The 22872-nt window shown below is 41.2% G+C and overlaps 1 protein-coding gene across 2 annotated transcripts in view; it reads left to right on the plus strand.

The window, feature by feature from the left end:
* Positions 1 to 6154: 6154 nt before the first annotated feature.
* DPY19L3 (dpy-19 like C-mannosyltransferase 3) overlaps positions 6155 to 22872 on the plus strand; it is a 76916-nt gene continuing 60198 nt past the window's right edge. Inside the window, exons 1-3 of one of the 2 annotated variants that reach the window (XM_043899052.1) lie at positions 6155 to 6295; positions 8074 to 8215; positions 11270 to 11403. In XM_043899052.1, coding sequence (XP_043754987.1) covers positions 8113 to 8215; positions 11270 to 11403 — 237 coding nt within the window. In that variant the 5' untranslated portion in view covers positions 6155 to 6295; positions 8074 to 8112. Of the gene's footprint in view, positions 6296 to 7430; positions 7563 to 8073; positions 8216 to 11269; positions 11404 to 22872 lie in introns of those variants that run through there. The other variant, XM_043899053.1, reaches the window with a different exon arrangement.

Genomic DNA, 22872 nt, shown 5'->3' on the forward strand with positions numbered 1-22872 from the left:
TGATGTCTCATTGTAGTTTTGACTTGCATTTCTCTAATAATGAGTGATGTTGAGCATCTTTTCATGTGTTTGTTAGCCATCTGTATGTCGTCTTTGAAGAAATGTCTGTTTAAGTCTTTTTCCCACTTTTTGATTGGGTTGTTTGTTTTTCTGGCATTCAGTTGTATGAGCTGCTTGTATATTTTGGAAATTAATCCTATGTCAGCATAGACAGCATATTAAAAAGCAGAGACATTGCTTTACCAACAAAGTTCCGTCTAGTCAAAGCTATGGTTTTTCCAGTAGTCACGTATGGATTTGAGTTGGCCTATAAAGAAAGCTGAGCACTGCAGAATCAATGCTTTTGAACTGTGGTGTTGGAGAAGACTCTTGAGAGTCCCTTGGACTGCAAGGAGATCCAACCAGTCCATCCTAAAGGAAATCAGTCCTGAATATTCATTGGAAAGACTGATGCTAAAGCTGAAACTCCAATACTTTGGCCACCTGATGCAAAGAACTGACTCATTGGAAAAGACCCTGATGCTGGGAAAGATTGAAGGCATGAGGAGCAGGGGATGACACAGGATGAGATGGTTGGATGGCATCACCGATGTGATGGACTTGAGTTTTGAGTAGGCTCTGGGAGTTGGTGATGGACAGGCAAGCCTGGTGTGCTGCAGTCCATGGGGTCGCAAAGAGTCAGACACAACTGAGTGACTGAACTGTTTGACTGAACCTGCCAGGAGAGCTACCATATGATCCAGCAATCCCACTCCTGGGCATATATCTGGAGGGAAACATGATTCAAAAGGATACATGCACCCCAGTGTTCACTGCAGCACTATCTACAATAGCCAAGACACGGAGGCAACCTAAATGTCCATTGACAGATGAGTGGATAAAGATGTGGTACATACACGCAATGGCATATTACTCAGCCAGTAAAAAGAATGAAACAATGCCATTTTTCACAACATGGAGGGACCTGGAGATTATCATATTAAGTGAATAAATCAGACAGAGACAGACAAATATCATATGATATCACTTATATACAGTATTTTTTTTAAATGTTACAAATGATCTTATTTACAAAACAAACAGACTCACAGACTTAGAAAATGAATTTATGGTTATGAGGGGTGAAATGTGGAGGGGAGGATAGATAAGGAGTTTGGGATTGACATGTACACACTACTATATTTAAAACAGATAATCAGCAAGTTCAGTTCAGTCACTCAGTCATGTCTGACTCTTTGCAACCCTATGGACTGCAGCACTCCAGGCTTCCCTGTCCATCACCAACTCCCCGAGCTTGCTCAAACTCAGGTCCATTGAGTCAGTGATGCCATCCAACCACTTCATCCTCTGTCATCCCCTTCTCCTCCTGCCTTCAATCTTTCCCAGCATCAGGGTCTTTTCCAATGAATCAGTTCTCTGCATCAGGTGGTCAAAGGATTGGAGTTTGAGCTTCAGCCATCAGTCCTTCCAATGAATATTCAGGACTGACTTCCTTTAGGATTGACTGGTTTGATCTCCTTGCAAGGACCTACTGTAAAATGATAATAATACACTATATAGAACTGTTGCACACTAGTTCTTTTTTAGACTCATTTAAACACGAGTTTACACATAGGCCATATACATACAAGAATTAGTATGTGATACAGATAATTCAAATCAGTAAGAATGAGGTGAAACAAGTGATTCTCCAATTTAAAAAACTATCAGATGTCTATCACTCCTCATATTAAAAGGATGCAATAATTTTAAAACTAGTAAAAAGTATTTTAAAAATTTTACAATCTCGGGATGGTAAAAGTTTTCCTAAGCATGGTCAAAAAACCCAGAAGCTATAAAAGGAATTGGATAGACTTGACAACATAAAATGGAAAATCAGTGCATAATAAACACACAGTATGAAGTACACAACACTTGAATATCTGCATGTTAATGACAAAGAATTAATATCCACAATCTACAAATAACCCTGGGATATAAAGATTATATCAATGATTCGTTGAAGAACATGAAAGATAAATCACAGAAAAAAGCAATACAAATAATCTCTTGATATAACTATCTCCACCTCACCAATACATCTAAAATGATGTATCATTTGTCACCTAAGATTGGCAAAGATGAAAAACAGCCATTGTTGGCAAGGACATGGAGAAATAAGCACCATAACATACACTGGTGCAAGTGTAAAGTAACAAGTTTTAACCTTTTTGGAATGTAGTTTATCAATGTTTTTCCTAATTTAAAATGAGTTCTAGCAATTATAATTCTAGAAATATATCCTAAAAAATCATAAAAGGATATTCTCTATAGCATTACTTGTAATAGGATAGAGCTAGAAACCATGTAAATGTCAAATTACAGGGAAATATTAAATAATGATAAATACATCCATATGATATAAAGGATAATACATCCATATGGAGGATGACTTACTGTATTGATTAGCCATCATGGTGTAACAAAACTACCCCCAAATCGCTTCAGCTATATCAAAAATAAACATTTACTGTTTTCATCATCAGATATTTGGGGGTGGCACGGAGGACCCGGACCCGGCCGCTCCTGCTCTGACGGGGCTCGCTCACATGGCAGGCTGGTTGTTGGCCAGAGGCCAGGTGCTGCCCATGAGGCTTTCACTTCAGGCTGTTTGAATGTCCGCTTAACACAGGGGCTGGTGGCCCTACAGTTGAACAGTCCCAGAGATGCTAAGCTAAAACTGGGATGTCTTTTATGACCTGGCCTCAGAAGTCCCACAGTGTCACTTCCACCACTTCCTATGCATCACACAGAACAGCTGTATTCAGTGAGAGGGGAGTATATAAATACCAAGCAGCAAGGATCATTTAAGCTGAAATTTGAAGGCTGAATAGTAGTTAAGTCAGGCAAGGAGACCACTTATAAAAACTTGGAAATTTATGAACAGGAAGTAGAGATGAGGCTGGAGAGGTAAATGGAGCCTGATTCATGACAGTACTTAGAAACTTGTTAAGGAGCTTGATTTTTATAGAAAGCCAGTAAGCCACCAAAAGATTTGTATCTTAGTAAGATCAGTTTGGTTATTATATGGAGAGTGGATTGAGTGGACAAAGCCAGGGACCAGGAACCAGAGGCAAGGCACTCTGTCAGCAGGCTATTGAAATGATCCAGACAGAAAGATGGTACCTTGGGTTACAGTACTGGCTATAAAGAGGGAGAAAAGTTGGGCAAGTTCTGAGATGTTTAGGAATAAATCCAATGGGACTCAGTATTTGACTAGGTATTTGGGTTACACAGCAGGGAGGAATAAAGTTTGGTTCCTAGGTTACCAGCAATTAGGTACATGGGGGCACATGGGAGGAAAAGTAGTTTTGGGGATTAGGAAAAGTTTAATTTTTAACAAGGTGAGCTTGAAGTGCTTTGTACACGTGGAAATTTCCAACAGACACTGAACATATGGGACCTGGAGGTAAGGAGCTATGCCTTGACATAAAAACTTATGAGTCACAATATCACTGGAAACTGGAGACATGAGCCAGAGAGGAAAAGGAGCTTACAAAAGACTGAAAAGGAATGCCAGAAATGTATAGAGACGGGATGCCAGAAATCAACCCTGAGTATTCATTGGAAGGACTGATGCTGAAGTTGAAGCTCCAATACTTTGGCCACCTGATATGAGTATCCAACTCATTGGAAAAGTCCCTGATGGTGGAAAAGATTGAGGGCAGAAGAAGGGGGTGAAAGAGGATGAGACGGTTGGACGGTGTCACCGACTCTATGGACATGAGTTTGAGCGAACTCTGGGAGACCCTGAAGGACAGGGAACCCTGGCTTGCTGCAGTCCATGGGGTTGCAAAAAGTCGGACATGACCTAACAGACTGAACAAGACAAAGAAAGAATACCAGGAGAGTCTATTGCCACAGAAAACAGGAGTGGTCCAGAGTGTTCACACTACTAAGCCAAACAACTTAAAAACTGAACAAACATGAACAAACATCGTGCATGAGAAAAAAGCCAGTGGAGTAGAGCGCTCTCCCCACTGGTCCACGGCAAGATGCTTTTATGGGAAAGACGTGAACAGTATTAATTAATGACTTCGGGTGCAGTGCTTCTCAGTGTGATGTACAGACAAGTAACTTGAGGATTATATTAAAATGCAGGTTTTTGACTCAGTAGGTCTTGGGGAGAGCTGGAGATCCAGCATTTCTAAGGTCCTAGGTAATGCCAACACTGCTGGTCCACAGATCACATTTTGAATAGCAAGGTCCTGCTATGGGTCTCAAACTTTGCTGAACACAGACTCACATGGAGAACTTCCTTCAGATTCTCAGTCCCTGACCCCTACAGATTATGATTCAATAGGCGTGGAGAGAATCTCATAATTTCCAACAAGCTCCCCATGATGACGCAGGTTTCCAGACCATACTTTTTGACTTGACCTGTTTCAGCACAACTGAACTGTTGCTGACCCCAACAAAGGAAAAGCCGAAGTCCACTGTGCTTCAAAACATAATACAAACAAGAAGTGCTCACCTCTGCGGTCACAGTCCATGCCCAGAGCTCAGTGGGGGATAAGGTCTACCACTCATTACCCATCACCCCCACAGCCACAAATGCTGTATCGGAATTAAGAACTCCTTCTTAATTAACTTATTTAATACCAAGACTTACTCTGTGCAGCGGGTGACTATTTCTCTCAAAGCTTTATCTTGTTTAGTAAAACCATTTCATATTTAAAACAAGCAGCTGCTAACAAACAGTATTTCCTTTACTCAAAAGATACATGTTTCACAACAGACTCATGAAAATTTATTAATAAGAAAAAACCCTATATAAGAAAGGGGGGAATCCTATTTAATGAGGCATCGACTCACATATGTATTTATTAAGCACACAAATGTATTTTACTACTGCATCTTAAGGTGAAAAAGGCGGATTATAAATACACAGTCGCTGTTCTCAGGTCCACACCATGAAGTAAAGACACCAACAATCATGTTGAAATAGGACAAATACCACCTGAAAAAACAGCTGACATTTAGGTTTATTAAAACAACCCAGCAGTTACCTCAATCCATACTCACAGAATGTGTTTGTTATTAATAGCAACAGACATACAAAGGAGGAGAAAAGCATCAAACAGGGGTAACTAGGAAAGGCACCTGGCTGAAGTAATTCCTGGAATTAAACAGATGGGCAGCCTTTTCACAGGTGGAGGACCCAGAGGACCATTCCTTAACAAAAATGAATTAACATGTGCTCTGAGAATCTGCTGACAAAAGGCTTTACTGTTCATCGCAGTGTGATTAAGAAAGATATTTACGTAGACAGAACAGTAAAAGCCCTCCAAACGGCTGGCACCCGTTTGGAGACGAGTAACACAGGAGAGTAAGAAGACAGAGGAACATACTGTTTTCTAGAAGACAAAATTGGGAAGAAGATACTGCCCGCCGCACCCCTAAAAAGGGCATCTATGGAGATACAAAATTATCTCTGTAGGTACTCTCACTGGCAGTCGGTAAAAGACTTCCAAGCACAGATCAGCGACAGCTGGGGCCTGGGGAGTTTGCCAAGACCGGGGAAGGGGCGCGCCAGGCCCTGCCACCCAGGAAGCTGGGAGAAGTCCGAGTGGTCGGAGTACTTCCGTTCGTCGGACCCTTACCGGCCCCTCCGGATCGACCAGCAAAGGTGACAAGAGGGCGCCGGCGAAAAGAACAGTTTCCTGCTGCCCGCCCACCTTCCCCCTGGGGGACGAAGAGGTGCCACGGCTCCGCGGTCCGACCTGAGGCCACCCTTCCTCGCAGCTCGGCCCTCTGCCCAAGCCCCACCCCTCGCTCTGGTCCGGGGTTGGCGGGCGTCTGCGTGGCCGAAGGTGGCCTCCGGCCCTGTGGTCTGCAGCACAAGTCCAGTCCCCTTCCCGAGGTCCCGGGTGCCCCGGAGGTAGCTGCACCCCCAGGCTGGGACGTTCTGGAGACCGGAAGTGCGCTGCTTCCTTCCGGCCGGAGCCGCACGAGACGGGGCGGGGCGTCCCCCGAGGGGGCGGTGGCCCGCGCTGACGGACGGCTCCCGGGACCTATGGGCGCGGCCGCAGTGGCCCGGCCTCCCCGGCGCGCCCCCTCCCCGGGGCGGCAGACGCCCCCCAGCCCCCCATTTCCAGGGTGCTGCACAAGGCTCCGCGGCTGCGGGGTCCAGGCCGTACCCCCGGCGCGTTGCAGGCCTGGTGAGGCCCCGCACCCGCGACCCTCGGCGCCCCCGGCCAGCCCGCAGCCTTCCTTCCTGGTCCCGAGCCGCGCGCGAGGACGGCTGAAGCTGCAGGTTTGTGGTTGCGTGTCGGGCCGTGGGCAGCGCGAACGGACGCTTGGGCGCCAGGCTTCGGCGGTTCGGGACTGTCCGGCGGGCGGGTGGGTGGCGCTGCGCCTTTGCCTGGTGGTGTTCGGCCGGATCAGCAGCAAAGAGCGAAAGCCCACTGGCCGCCCCGCTCCGTCGCGCAGTATGGGGGCGCGGCCCCGCCCCTCGTGGCGTCTTGGGGCACCCGATTTGGGACGGGTCGCCCCCTGTCCACCCGACGTGCGGGGCCGGGGGCAGCAACTCTGGAGAGAGCAAGTTTGCCGAGGGCGGGGCGCCTTCTCGGGCGACTTCTCGCTTTGGCCACGCGGGCGGAGGGAGGGCCCGGGTGGTCTCCGGCCTCGGCGGCCAAGCCACTTCTGGGTGAGTCCGGGCGAGTTACTGAACTTCTCCGGCCCCTCGGCTGCCGGCGGGGACCGCCGGTGCCGTAGGGTTGGGGTGCGGAGGTGAGCTGAACAACGTGCCCTGCAGCGCCCCGGATGCCCAGTACGCGCTGGTCCTCCTAAGCAATGGAGGAAAAAAGCAACGCTGTCATTTCCCTTTTCAAACATTAAGATAGCGTAGCTTGTAATTTGGTGGGGAAACTTTTGTACCATGGGTTCATGCAATTATCACATAGTTGACACTTAAATGTGTGTTGCCGTATGTCCTAACATGTTACAGTGTATCAGTTGTGGGATTTTTTTACAACTCCGCTCGGAGCCTCTTTCTGAGCATGACTCTAGGATGAGGTAACTTGGGGATAAGCTCATCTCTGGAGGTACGACTTTGCCGACACTCCTCTTCTGTCTCGTTGCTCCAGATTATCCATTTTCCGTGTTTGCCTCGAAGTCTGTTTTGCCTCTCAGGTTTTTTTGCTTGTTTCAATGAATGAATGAATGTATTGCATAATGTTGGATGATGTGTTCTTTTCAATAGAGCAACTTGTTTACTTTTAGGAATTAATAAACTGCCCCAACAATCATGTCCGGCGGCCGGTCATAGTTGATAATTAGTTAAGGCTGTTCATTCGTCGGAGGAGTGACGCAAGATGTTCTGGGGGACGGTAGCCAGCTTACTCACTGCCAGCCCTCCCCCGCCTCCCACTTGCTGCTTCCAAACCAGGCTCCTGCTCCCTGCTGACACTCCCACTGTTCCTCCCTGGCGGAGCAGCTGCCCTGATTGGCACACCCCCGCTGCCATCACCGCCCAGACATACTCCTAAAGCTTCCAGAGTGGATTGTTTGAAGGAACACAGGTATCAAAATCCAGATACCTGAGACAAAACAGTATTTCAGTTCTTCAAAATCAGGCTATCAACAATCAACAGATTCTACTTAGTACCATTTCCATGGTATGGTACTCTAGAAAATGATAGGAATCTACCTAATTATGTGACAAATTGCATAATGACTGCTGTAACTCTGGAAGGGGAAGGATCAGTAGGGGTTGGTGCATCCCAGGAAAAGAAGGCTTCCTGGAAGAAGGGCAGGGGTTTGTCTGTGATGCTCACCTATATTCCTAACTCTTGGCAGTGCCTGCCATAGAACAGGTGCTTTATAAATGTGGTTGTGTTAAAGAAATATTTGTGTTGTGTCTTGAGAGTAGCTTTGAATGCTAGTTAAGGTTTGGATGGGAAAATGGGAGGGCATGGTAAGCATGGGAAAATGGCTCAGGTAAAGTCTCTAAAACACAGATGAGCACTAGGGTGTATTTGCTAGAGAGGGTACTCACACATGGCTGGTGCCTTACTTCTGTGTTGTTTGTAGGAGTGGTTGGAAGAACAATGCATGTGAGTCTTTGACACCATGATATCCATCAGGCAAAGAAAAGGAATACAAACCGCAGAAGTTTCTGAGGATTACACGGCACAAGAAGAAAATGTGAAGTTGGAAGATAAATTGCCATCTAGTATGTGATTTATATTAAAGCAGCATTTTGGATTGTTTTTTTTTTTTTTTGTCTGCATATTGAAGTAATCACTCTCCGACAGGAACAAAATTTGGAGAGACCTAATAGTTGAAGAAACTTGTTCTACTACCCTGAGGCTTCTACAGATGATTTGATTGCAATCTGATAATATTCATTTTACAGTTAAGCTTAGAATTCTTTGCTTCTCAGGTGTCTGTTCAGTATGATTATGCCAACCTGATCTTTTGACTTTCAGGGTAATACTTTTCCCCACTGTTTAGATTTTAGTCTAGTTCCTATTTTTCTGGTTTGTGTATGCTGCTCACAGTAGACAGCCTTACCTTGGGTGAGTTTCTCAATTCTTTAAAGTATTGAAAGATGAATCAAAACATTTTTTTATTTTCAGTCAAATTCCTGAATATTTTTTCTTTGCCTTTTGGGGGGTGGGGAGGGAAGTGGTCAGAATTTGGTAAATTGTTTATACAATGTTGAAGACTTCTGCTAAGCCATGCATCAAATGGCATTAATTGCCAACCTTTTGCTTCCCAAGTTGCTTTCTTAGACTAAGCATGTCAGGATTTTTAAAAGTAGTCATGAAAAAGTCCATGTCTGTCAGCCATTTTGGGTATGACTGAGTTTATGTCGACTGCAGCTAAAGCTAGTAAAGTAATTTGGGGGAGCAGTTTTATAAAGTAAACAGTCTGTGTTGAGCAGTCATGCCACTCGGCTGTTAGCAAGTTGAGATAATGCAGAGTACTCTCTGAAGATCTTATACAAAATACAAGTTCAAGTTTGTCCTTTTAAATTTTTGCCAAAAGTTTTACTTTCATTTTAGGTTGGAAGGATTCGTCAACAAAAGAAAACACTTGTCACACACAATAAACAATTTCAGCATTTAATAGAGGATTATTTGACTTAATTTCAATATACAATCATTAAAAGAAGATAAATGGAAACAATAGAGAAAAGTAACAGCACCTACATCACCAAATTGGGCTGACCAGCATCCAGACTTAAACAGTGCTGGGCAGTCCCTCCTTAATAGCAAATCTCTGGACTCTCAGTTGGGGAAGGATCCTGGGTGGTATGTCCACCCAACAGGCAAGATTTGAGATTGCAGTTTGGAGGACTCCCACTTATAATTCCGGGGCTTCCCTCACAGCTCAGTTGGCAGAGAATCCGCCTGCAATGCAGGAGACCCCGGTTCGATTCCTGAGTTGGGAAGATCCCCTGGAGAAGGGAAAGGCTACCCATTCCAATGTTCTGGCCTGGAGAATTCCATGGATTGTACAGTCCTTGGGGTCACAAGAGTCGGACACAACTGAGTGACTTTCACTTTCACTTTGACTTTTCACTTTCATTTATAATCCTAGGCCATAAACTGATATCATCATCAGTTTGCACACAAAAATGCAGCTCTGGTTTTTCTTTAACTTTTATAATGCTGTTTGTTTCACCTTGTGAGTCACAAGACTTCTTAGACCCTGGGGGACTGGCCAGACCTCCAGGGCCCCAAAAATTTCAGGACACACTCCCGTTCTTATCTAAAGTGCCACCTGACCTTCTGTACTTGCAGGCAGGCACAGAATCCAGGCAGTGGCCAGGAAGGTCAGAAGCAGGTCAGAGACCTGCTCTCCTGCTTCTGAAGCCTGAAGAAGATTTCCTCCATTTTAGTTTCCCTAACATTAAATTAAAACATAGCTTTGAGAATTGTTAATTCTACCAAAGCAGTATTTATGTCAGAAAAAAACAAAAGCAAAAAGGAAGGAACAGATATTCCCTGAAACCCACTCATCCTGAGATTGCCGCTTATGGCCCTTTGATTATCTCGCAATCTGCATGTTGTTTCCTCTACATATATACCTACAAGCATTCAGATGTGGTTTTGCAAAATTGAGATCCTACATGCTGTTGTGTAACTTGCTGTCTTTTTCTTATTATGATATATATGAACATACATCAGTCAGTGTATTTTTAAAATTTTGTCAGTGTGTAGTCACTGTGTAACTATAGCATAATTTCTTTAATTTCTTATTTAATATTTAGATGACTTTTAACCTTTTACCTATGCAAGCTGAACTGTGATAAATATCCTTGTGGCCAAATGTTTTGTTTAAAACTGTTTATTTAGGGTGTATGCCTAGATTTAGAATTATTGGTCAAATAGGGTACGCATGTCAGTGGCTTTTATTGCCTATTGCCATGTTGCATTGCAGAACGGTATCAATTTATTCTAACACCAGCATTGTTTTTAAAATGTCTTTTTTTTGTGTGTGTGTACATACCAAAACAGAATACTAAACATTTTTAAGCTATCAAATTAGCCAGTATTGTAAAGTTATAGCTCTTTGTTTTGATTTCCATTTCTTTAATACTTTTTTTTCTATTAATTTTATTGGCCATTTTTTCTTTTGTGCATTGCCTATTCACATCCTTAATCAATTTCCTACTGGAATATTCATTGTTCTGTTACCTTGAAAGTATACTACATTGACTGAACTGAACTGAATACTATATTAAGAATACTTAACCTTTCTTATATGTACTATAAAAATATGTTTCCTCGTTTATACGCCCTTTAACTTTAGAATGATGGATTTTTTTCTATGGATTTTAAAATTTTAATCAAATTTTGGGGTAGCTTTTAATGAATAAACCATACATTTTAAGTAGATCATCTAAAAGACTGTTTATATTTTAACTATAACACATTTATTCTTCCATTTAAGAAACTTAGTAGCTAAACTAAGTCAAACATGGGTCCTAGGTTTTAAGGTGAATAAGATAGTGTGCTTGTCTTCACAAAGTTCACATTCTAGTTGGCAAAATGGACAAATGAACAGTTAGATACAGTGGTGGGAAAAGCTATAATAAAAGTATAGAAAGAAAGATCTGTGGAAACACAGAAAGGAGCCCCTAACTGTCTGCTGGGGACAGGGAAAACTCTAATGACAGGCAGCTGGAACTTAGCAGTCTTGACAGTCTGAAATAGAACTATTAACTGCTAAATCCTTTACTGATTTGGTTGTTCATCTGTTTTATTTTTTCTATAAGGTTGTACCAATAGAAGATTATGGAAGATTCTGTCATTTACAATTGGCGGAACTGTTGCCCTATGCATTGGGCTTCTTACGTCTGTCTACTTGGCCACTTTACATGAGAATGATTTGTGGTTTTCTAATATTAAGGTATGAACATTGTATGATTTACCCATCAATGTCTCCAGTAGTTAGTTAGCCATTTAGATGTATGACCAAGATAGTTTCATTTTGCCATAAAGAATTCAGGCTCTTGTGCTTGGATGCAGAGTAAAATGATTTTTGTTAATTTAAAATAACATCAGAAGTTGTATAGTCAAATGAGTTTTCCCATTTTTGTTAGCTTATTCCAGTTACGTATCAGTTACTCTAAACCAGTATTTTTCAACTGTAGATTGTGAAATTGGTGTAGTAGGTCATGAGTAACACTTTTCTTAATGAAATCAGATACAAGAGAATATGGTCACATAGTAAGGTTGGTAATCATTTGTGAAACTTTTATTTTAACTATATATATGTATATACAAAACGGGTTACAGTATAATTTTTTTCTGTTGGGTATAGTAAAAAAAAAAGGGGGGGTGGGGGGGAGAGAGAAAGCCAAAGCAACTGTTCTAAACCAAAGAGTTTTAATCTGGCTCCATAGATGACCTTGATGTGGTATACCTTTCTAAAAGTACATGCAAAAGATTGCGGGAAGCTATAAATGTCATCAGATTTTTTAGGAGGGTCTGTGATTCTTTAAACACCAGTTTTCTTGTTGTCTTTCTCTCTCTCTAAACATTTCTATACATCCTTCAATTTGGCTTTGGTTCAGAGCAAGTATATCACTTAAAAGGAAACTTACACGTTGCCAGTGTTTTTCATCCAAATATAACTTGCTTTTCATCCAAAAATGTCATGATCTTTGACCTTATTTCCCACCATGACTTCTAATGACTAGTTGGTTATGAAGGTAAAATTGACTTTCACAAGCAAAGTTTATTGTCTGTGAGAATATTCAAAAGCATCTATGCAGAATATAAAGACTGTCCAGTGTTTTCCAGAATATTTGGAGCTTCAGTTCTGTTATTGGAATGAGTCTCCAAAGGAGACTACTTTGAGTGACAAGTTTTATTTTTATGAATAATGTCTAGTATGTTTATTTTTTTAAACCTGTCATATTACCTTATAGGTATAGCAAGCATCTATGTCTATATATTTTTACAAATGATCGTGGTACCAAAGAATAATAATCCTTATCCTTCAATGACACTTGGTAGTTTTTCTTGTCAAGAAAAATTTTACCCACCTTTGTCTTTTTAAAATGGAGTACCTGTAAATAGATTCCCTGGAGATAAGAAATTTAAAACTTATTTAACACAAGTATTTTGAATAAAGCAGGGAATTTCCCCTTTGTGGGCATAAAGCCAAAATTAAATACTAGGAGCTGTATAGCAAGGTACCAGGTGAAAGAGATGATGTAATTTTAAAATGTAAGTCTAGTTCTTTAATTTAAACCTGATAAGTGACCTTACTAATATACCCCCTCATCAAGAAGCCTGAGGAGAAGGCCAAGTCATGTAGGGCTTTGTAGGCTGGGCAGGAATTGGAGAGAAATGGACAGAGACAGAGTCAGAAGGATGTCATGATTGATCGTTTGTGTGGAGGACGATTGAGGAGGAAGAATCATCAGTGATGACCTCCTTTCCCCTATTAGCTGAAGGATAGATGGGTGGATCTTCATTCACTGTGATCATGAGCCCCATGAGAGAGAAGGTCTGGAGGGGACAGTAACATCGGGCCAGCTACCTGGAGTTAAGCCACTCTTCAAGGCTGATGGCACAGTCTTCCCCAAAACAGCCCCTCACTTCAGACACCAGTCACAACTTTGGGGGTCCCCCAGCTACTCTCACTTCTGACCAACAGGCCATACATTCACTCAAATGACACAGAACTCAGGGAAGCTCTATACTTATCATTACAATTTTATTATAGAACTAGGATACGCATCAGAACCAACCCAAGGGGGAGGCACATCCGGCTGGCCTGGGAGAACCCCACACAGAGTCTCCATTGTCCCATCTCCCAGAGTCAGGACATGACTGTCACGTTGCCGCTGCAGCTGCTAAGTCACTTCAGTCGTGTCCGACTCTGTGCGACCCCATAGACGGCAGCCCACCAGGCTCCGCCGTCCCTGGGATTCTCCAGGCAAGAACACTGGAGTGGGTTGCCATTTCCTTCTCCAATGCATGAAAGTGAAGTCGCTCAGTCGTGTCCAACTCTTCGCGACCCCACGGACTGCAGCCCACCAGGCTCCTCTGTCCATGGGATTTTCCAGGCAAGAGTCCTGGGGTGGGGCGCCACTGCCTTCTCCGGACTTTCATGTTAGCGTGCAGCAAGGTGTAGAGTATTGCCAGCCGGCAAAACTTACCTGAGCTCTGGTGTTGAGAGTTTTTACTGAGGTTTTATTATGTATGCATTATTAATTAAATAATTGACCACAAAGTCGAACTCAAACTCCAGCCCCTCTTCACTCCCCAGATGTTGGTCTGATATCTGCTGGCTCAGTGCCCCAACCCTCTGATGATATGGCTGGACTTTCTGGCTTGACCAATTCCCATCGTGAATCATCTCCTTAGCGAAAACTGTCTAGGGGTCCCCCCTGAGTCACTTGTTAACACAAGCTATCAGATGTGGGCCAAGGAGCCCACCGTGAATAACAAAGATACTCTTGTCCCAGGGAAGTTCAAGGGTTCATTGGCTGCCCCCAGGAACGGGGACAAAGGGCAACCAAGTTCTTTATCATGTAGGAGTCAGTAAGGCAAGGAATGACAAGTTCGAGTTTGGATACATTGTGAGTCACTTTCAAAACAATCCAAGTAAAGACCTAGAGTAAAGGAAGCTGGGTATGGACCTGAAGGCAAGAATTCCATCTGTGTTGGAAACAGACACTTTCCTGTTTCCAGCTTGTGGCTGTGTGGGCAAGATTGTTTGGGGAGTATGTAGAGTGAGAAAAGAAAGAGACCCTACGCTGGATTCTGGCTGTGCCTCAGATGGCATCTGGGAGAAGCCGTGAAAGAGGCCCATCCTCCCACAGGTTTCTCCCTCACCATCACCAACACCCCCAGCCCCTCAAGCTTAAAACTGAGCCAGAGTCTGGATGCTTTTTTTTTTTTTCCTCTCTCTCTATTCAACCTCTCTCTCTTTTCCCCCCTATGTCACAAGAGGAGTCCTCAGATAATGTAATCATCTCTCAAACCAGATTACAGGCTTTGGTTTATTTTTCATCTTTGAACCCTCTAAACCCAGTGATCTCCAGAACCCCGCACTGAAGGAAATGATCTAAACCTGCACTGCCCAGTACAGTAGCTGGCAGCCAGGTGTAGCGATTGGACACTGGAAATGTGGCTAGTGCAACAGAGGAACTAAATTTTAAATTTTACTTAAATTGAACTTTAATTTTCAAATATGTCTACATTTTCTGTGAATAAACCAATGACAGTTCTAGCCATTACTGATCAGTGATTTACTTAGCCAAAGGAGAAGCTCATTTTCAGAGTTTATACCTAGATTTATTCCTTTTCATCACTTTCATCTTGGAGGATTATGGAAATATTTGAGACATGTAAATCTGTTTTCCTCTTTTTTATTTGTGAGTTATAACTTATCAAAATTACTAGGCTACTTTTTTATGAAAATACGTTGATCTTTTGAACACCTTGAATTAGTTGTAATTATTCAGAGAGTACAGATGTTGTTAATAAAATAGACTAATCACACATTCAGTTTATGCATTCAAAGTAATTTTTTTAAATGGTCATAGCAATGTTAGTATTTAATATGTGGGAAACTCTGGAACAGAAACTGGAGGGCTGAAAAGGAGAAAATGTTGGTTTAAATGGTCCTAGAAAATGTGTATGTAGTATCCTTTCCTACCATATTTTTTTAATTAAAAAGTCATTTTCAGAGTATAAGAGCTTTTTTCAAATAACCTTAACTGAATGTCTGCTATGTGCTTGACCCTGTTTTAGGTGCATTTTATACATATTTTATTTAATCTGGCTGTTTCCAAAGCCCAAGCTATTTTAACTCTAACTTGTCCTTTAAATGCAACCGTTTTTGTTTTTTTTCTTCTGCTCTGTATTATAAACAAAACAAACTAAGAGAATTTAAAGCCCACACTCCTACTTGCTGTGCTCCCCTCGCAGTGACCCGCACACCATCAGCGCTGAGTAGACAGTGCTCTTTTGGAGCAGGGCCAGCCTCTAGGGGTGAGGCAGTGGTGTAGCCAGGGGACCACTGGCCGCTGCAAAGAGTCTGGTTGGAGCTAGAGCCGAAGGGTGCAGCCTTCGGAGCTTGCCTTCAAGGTCAGGGCATGGTTAGCAATGGCAAGTGGGAAGCTGTTAATTGTGTTTTTAATTATTTGTGTGTAGTAGGTACTAAAGTAAATATCTGTGTGGTCTTGTTGGTTTTTGTTTTTTGAACATGTATTTTTTTTAATTGCACAAACTATACTGTGATAACAACAAATACTTTTTCAGTGAAAAACATTGCTCGGTATTCATTGCCTTTAACAGAAGACAGTTTTCATTTTCCCTTCCATTCTTCTTCATCCTGTATGTGTATATGTATTTTACTTATCTTTGACTTCAATATAGGTAGTTTTTATAATCATCATATGCTTTTCAATATATAATTACATATTTTCACAAACAATTATTATGTAAATAATGATAGCTATATAATTTAATCCTTTTGACATTTTTATACCCTTGGTCATTTCACTGTTTCCTTGCTCCCCAATTTGGGGTAGATTGTTTCTGACTCTGTGGTTAGACCCCTAAAATTGCTTACTTCTCATTTTAAAGTGGCAGAATAAAGATGTCAGTTCTCTTACTTTTTTTTAGAATTACTTCAGAGCAATTGAGAGAAATGAAAAATAGTCAAATTCCTTCTTTGATGAAACTAAAGAGTCCTGTAATCTGGAATTACAGTATACGAGGAAGGGCTGCCAAATCTAGTGAAACCCCTAAGAGTGTAGAAAGATGGTGAGAGAGGAATCTCAAAGCTGCAGATTTTGGAAAAACCTGCCAAAGTTTAGTCCTCCAAAGTCACTGGCATATCCTGGGTTGGGGGGTGTGGTGGCTAATGGGACTGGATGTAAGGAGCAATGGCAGAAGCTTTCTTAGAGATACTCTGATGTGAAAGAGAAACTAGACAGACAGGCTGAAAGGCATCACAGAAACATGCCATTTTTGTAAAAGTCAAGAAGACCAGGGTAAAGAAAGAAAACTTGCATTTTCAACAGCCCCAAAGCTGCCAATCTCTGTTGACTAAAATGAGGAAAAGACTAAAACCTCACTGTGTAATCCACTCTGAAGCACCAGAAAAATTCTTGCAGGCCTAAGTTATGGCCCAGGCCTCTCCCCTGCATGAACTTCCAACGTGTAGCTGATTGGGTAAGAACTTGCCATATTCAGAAATGAGTTAATACTCAAAAAGGAGCTAGTACAGGATCTGTACAATGATACTGCAAGAAAAAAGGGAAGAGAAAAACAAGAACAAATGATATATGAAGAATAGTCACCAGAAAACTTTTACAGCAGAGACAAGAAGATTCTAGCCAGTCATGTCACAAGGAAAAGCAAACATAATACAGTGTTTGCCACTGTAGAAGGTGAATTCAGAGTAGGAATATAGCAAGGAATATACATCTTTAAAGAGAAGTAGGAAGATGACAAAAGGAAATGAAACTTGAGCTGACAGATCTTAGTCAATAAATAGAATATTTAAAGATATAATAGATAGAAATCATGACTGTAGGAGGCCAGAACCTGCAGAAAGCACAGAAAGAGAAATGTTGGACAGGACTGATTAAACAAAATAAAATTAGTAAAGTTAAAATATTAAAGAGAAGTGACAGCTGAGAAAAACAGCAGCAAGACTGCATAATTTGTGTCCCAAAGGAACCAAAACCGTGAAACAGGAAAAGAAAAAAAGTTTAAATGTAATTCAAGAAAACTTTCCAAAAATAAAAGAAGACTTGAATCTACAAATTGGAACAGGCACAGTGGGTCCCAGTAAGATTTGGCCTAGAAAAGTCATTAGCAAGTTGTAGTTATGAAATTGCTGTACTTGAGTAGTGAACAACTTTTGATCATCCAGACAAAAAGATCAAGTTATGTATAATAGGCGACAAAGATCAACCTGGCTTCCAAGTTTTCCATAGTAACATCTAGTGCTCCAAGACCACGAATGATGTCTAGGAAAGTGATTTACATGTTTTAACCCAATTACTCCATCATATATAAAGCACCATACAGATTTTTTTGACTCTGAGAAACATGTGTTTTTAACAACGCTTGGAGAAGTGGATAGAGGAAAAACTTTATCCTGTCAAGAGATAAAAGGCAAAACAGTGGTAGAAAACTTGTCAGTGAAGTTCAAATTTAGTTAACTCCAGGACTAAGAATAAATAGTTACAGAACAAAACATATGTGAATGAATTGAAAATCGCTCAGTCGTGTCCGACTCTGTGACCCCGTGAACTATACAATCCATGGATTTCTCCAGACCGGAATACTGGAGTGCGTAGCCATTTCCGTCTCCAGGGGATCTTCCCAGCCAAGGGATTGAACCCAGGTCTACCGCACTGCAGGTGGATTCTTTACCAGCTGAGCCACCAAGGAAGCCCATGAACAATGTAATAACATGTAATAATATTATTATATAATAGTAACACACCACAGTGTAGTAATAACATAATAGCACAAGTTAGAAGAGGAATTGGAAAGAGAAGGTAAAAGATGGTGGAGGTATCCTAATTTATCTTTTATAGCTAGAATTCAAAAACTCAACTAAAACTCATGTCCAGAAATAGACACACAGTATATATAAAAGAACATTCCAAGAAAAATATAATCAAATAAAGTTGGCAGAGGAGAAATATGAATTTCATAATAAGATTGTCATTACTCCTTGTAGGAAGTCAGTAGATACTATCCATTAGAGGTAAAGAAGTTATCCTCTGAGGTTATAAAGAAAGGTAACCCCTAGAACAAAAACATAAACCTTCCAAGTTAAAGACACATGTACACACATGCAACCACGCACACACACACACACACACACACACACACACATAGAAACAAGCAGACAGATCATGTAGTGAAGGATTTGTTCTAAAAAGCAGCAAAAAGCATGACACAAAATGTATTAACATAAATATATCCAAATGTTTTTGTTTAAATAAGTGTCAGTGGGTTTTAGGTTCACCTAATAAAAATTCTGGATCATAAAGCAAAATCCAAATCACATCATATTATGCATAAGATCCTCCCAGAACAAAGTTACTTGGATTAAACCAAAAGTATGGATAAAGACTTAATTAATGCAAAAGGGGGAAGGAAAATCTCAGACAGAAAATTGTATTAAGTGAAGCAAAGAAGGTCAATGTGGTATGACCTAAATCAAATCCCTTACAATTGATTATACAGTGGAAGTGACAAATAGATTCAAGGGGTTAGATCTGATAGACAAAGTGCTTGAAGAACAATGGATATTGTACAGGAGGCAGTGATCAAGATCATCCCAAAGAAAAAGAAATGCAAAAAGGCAAAATGGTTGTCTGAGGAGGGCTTACAAATAGCTGAGAAGAGAAGCTAAAGGCAAAGGAGAAGGAAAGATACGCCCATCTGAATGCAGATTTCCAAAGAATAGCAAGGTGTGATAAGAAAGCCGCCTTTAGTGATCAATGCAAAGAAATAGAGGAAAACAATAGAATGGGGAAGACTAGAGATCTCTTCAAGAAAATTGGAGATCCCAAGGAAAGATTTCATACAAAGATGGGCACAGTAAAAGACAGAAATGATATGGACCTAACAAGAGCAGAAGATATTAAGAAAAGGTGGCAAGAATACACAAAAGAACCATACAAAAAAGATCTTGATGACCCAGATAATCCCGATGATGTGGTCACTCACCTTGAGCCAGACATCCTGGAGTGTGAAGTCAAGTGGGCCTTAGGAAGCAAAACTGCAAACAAAGCTAGTGGATGTGATGGAATTCCAGCTGAGCTATTTCAAGTCCTAAAAGATGATTCTGTGAAAGTGCTGCACTCAATATGCCAGGAAATTTGGAAAATTCAGCAGTGGCCAGAGGACTGAAAAAGGTCAGTTATCATTCCAATCCCAAAGAAAGGCAATGCCAGAGAATGTTCAAACTACCACACAATTGCACTCATCTCACACACTAGCAAAGTAATGCTCAGAATTCTCCAACCAAGGCCTCAACAGTACGTGAACCAAGAACTTCCAGATGTACAAACTGGATTTAGAAAATGCAGAGGAACCAGAGATCAAATTGCCAACATCTGTTGGATCATTGAAAAAACAAGAGAGTTCCAGAAAAACACATGCTTTACTGACTACACCAAAGCCTTTGACTGAGTAGATCACAACAAACTAGAAAATTCTTCAACAGATGGGAATACCAGACCACCTTACCTGCCTCCTGAGAAATCTGTATCCAGGTCAAGAAGCAACAGTTACAACCGGACATGGAAAACAGGCTGGTTCCAAATTGGGAAAGGACTACATCAAGGCCATATATTGTCACCCTGCTTATTTAACTATGTGCAGAATACATCATGAGAAATGCCAGACTGGATGAAGCACAAGCTGGAATCAAGTTTGCCAGGAGAAATATCAATAACCTCATATGCAGATGACACCACCCTTATGGCACAAAGTGAAGAGGAACTGAAGAGCTTCTTGATGAAAGTGAAAAGGCTGGCTTAAAACTCAACATTCAAAAAATGAAGATCAGGGCATCTGGTCCCATCATGGCAAATAGATGGGGAAACAATAGAAACAGTAAAACACTTAATTTTGGGGAGCTCCAAAATCACTGCAGACGGTGACTTCAGCCATGAAATTAAAAGACACTTGCTCCTTGGAAGAAAAGCTATGACCAACCTAGACAGCATATTAAAAAGCAGAGGTATTACTTTGCCGACAAAGGTCCGTCTAGTCAGTTCAGTCGCTCAGTCGTGTCCGACTCTGTGACCCCATGAATTGCAGCACACCAGGCCTCCCTGTCCATCACCAACTCCCGGAGTTCACCCAAACCCTTGTCCATTGTGTCGGTGATGCCATCCAACCATCTCATCCTCTGTCGTCCCCTTCTCCTTCTGTCCTCAATCTTTCCCAGCATCAGGGTCTTTTCAAATGAGTCAGCTCTTCGCATGAGGTGGCCAAAGTATTGGAGTTTCAGCTTCAGCATCAGTCCTTCCAATGAACACCCAGGACTGATCTCCTTTAGGATGGACTGGTTGGATCTCCTTGCAGTCCAAAGGAGACTCTCAAGAGTCTTCTCCAACACCACAGTTCAAAAGCATCAGTTCTTTGGTGCTCAGCTTTCTTTATAGTCCAACTCTCACATCCATACATGACTACTAGAAAAACAATAGCCTTGACTAGACGGACCTTTGTTGGCAAAGTAATGTCTCTGCTTTTTAATACGCTGTCTAGGTTAGTCATAACTTTCCTTCCAAGGAGTAAGCGTCTTTTAATTTCATGGCTGCAATCACCATCCACAGTGATTTTGGAGCCCAGAAAAATAAAGTCTGCCACTGTTTCCACTGTTTCCCCATCTATTTGCCATGAAGTGATGGGACTGGATACCAGGATCTTAGTTTTCTGAATGTTGAGCTTTAAGTGGGATGTGAGAGTTGGACCATAAAGAAAGCTGAACACCGAAGAATTGATGCTTTTGAACTGTGGTGTTGGAGAAGACTCTTGAGAGTTCCTTGGACTGCAAGGAGATCCAACCAGTCCATCCTAAAGGAAATCAGTCCTAACTATTCATTGGAAGGACTGATGCTGAAGCTGAAGCTCCAGTTCTTTGGCCACCTAATGGGAAGAACTGACCCATTGGAAAAGATCCTGATGCTGGGTAAGATTGAAGGCAGGAGAAGGGGACGACAGAGGATGAGGTGGTTGGATGGCATCACCAACTCAATGGACATGAGTTTGAATAAGCTCCAGGAGTTGGTGATGGACAGGGAAGCCTGGCGTGCTGCAGTCCATGGAGTTACAAAGAGTCAGACACAACTGAGTGATTGAACTGAACTGAGGCAAAGAAGGACAGTGTTTCAGTGATAAACACACAAACTATAAATAGGACTATCTGTGTATCAAATAATCAAAATATTTACAAAGCAAAAACCACTGGAGATGCAAGAAGAATATAGAAATACCTTAGTATTGAGTTTTAATTCTTTCCCAGTCATAGAAAAACATGTGGACAAAAATAAGTAAGGAGGGAACTCCCTGGTGGTCCAGTAGCTAGGAGTCCATGCTAGAGGGCCTGAGTTTGATCCCTGGTCAGGGAACTAGATCCCACATGCTGCCTTTAAGACTTGGCACAGCAAAATAAATATTTAAAAAAATAAGGATATAAAGATGTAATATTGAATATGATAGATCTAATCTATAATATCTAAAGATAACATAGACTCATCTCCACAGTTTCCACAGAACATTCACTAAAACATTGATAAATTAAACCATAATGAAAATCTCGGTCCAAAAATACAAAAATTATATGATGATATTCTCTAATCACAGTGTGATAGCACATAGTCTTTGCTTGTTCCTGACTTTGGGCATAAAGGTCACAGTATCCCCTTTATTTAAATAAAGATAGGAGATAACTAACTAAAAAGAAAAATCAGTACCTTGAATTTTAAAAATAATCTTTGACCACAGGTAATTAAAGCTGAATTTGTAGAAATCACAAATGAAATCTAGAAAATATTGAAAACTATGTTTCAGAATTAATGAAAGAGTATTCAGATGAAAGTTTATAACTGTAAATACTTTCATTATTAAATAAATGAATTATTCCACTTATGAAGTCTCACAACAGAAGGAAGGATAAAAGTATTAATAAGAGAAATTGTCACCTCAAAAATAGGAAAACAGTTCATAAATGAATGGTTATTTGGGGAGTGAAAACTAAAGAAACTGAAGAAAGATAAAGATGGGGTAGGAAGTGAAAATATCCAAAAATTACAAAGATCATGAAATATGGTCACAGAGAAATAACCATAAAGACCATGAAATAAGAAAGAGCTACATGATAATATTTTGTTTGATTTTATGCACATTAAATGAGTGGGTAACATGGATGATTTTCTAGAATATAAATTACCAAAATGGCCCCAGTAAACATAATTATTTCTGTACGTATGATAGAGAAAACTTGAAAAACACCCATCTAACCCCCACCCCCAAAATACCAGATGCTGTGGATTTTATGAAGGAATTCTGCCAAACTCTTAAAAAATTCCACTGCTATTTGAGCTATTCTAGAACACTAAAGAGAAAGAAAATTTCCAAGATATTGTTATAAATCAAGAATTACACACCGAACCTGAGGATCAGAATATAGCTGCAGTCAGTTCTTATTTCCACCAGTTACGATCTATAAAGTCATTGAGAACTGTGAGTTAGAGAATACTGAACCATTGCTTCTGGGGAAATACGTACATGTATATAGCACACGCATATCACACAGAGGTTACAGTCTTAAATCCTAAAATCTCCTCCTGGTAGATTCTATTTTCTTTTTTTC

Source organism: Cervus elaphus, chromosome 4 (genome assembly GCF_910594005.1).
Source record: "Cervus elaphus chromosome 4, mCerEla1.1, whole genome shotgun sequence".
Taxonomy (NCBI): Eukaryota; Metazoa; Chordata; class Mammalia; order Artiodactyla; family Cervidae; genus Cervus; species Cervus elaphus.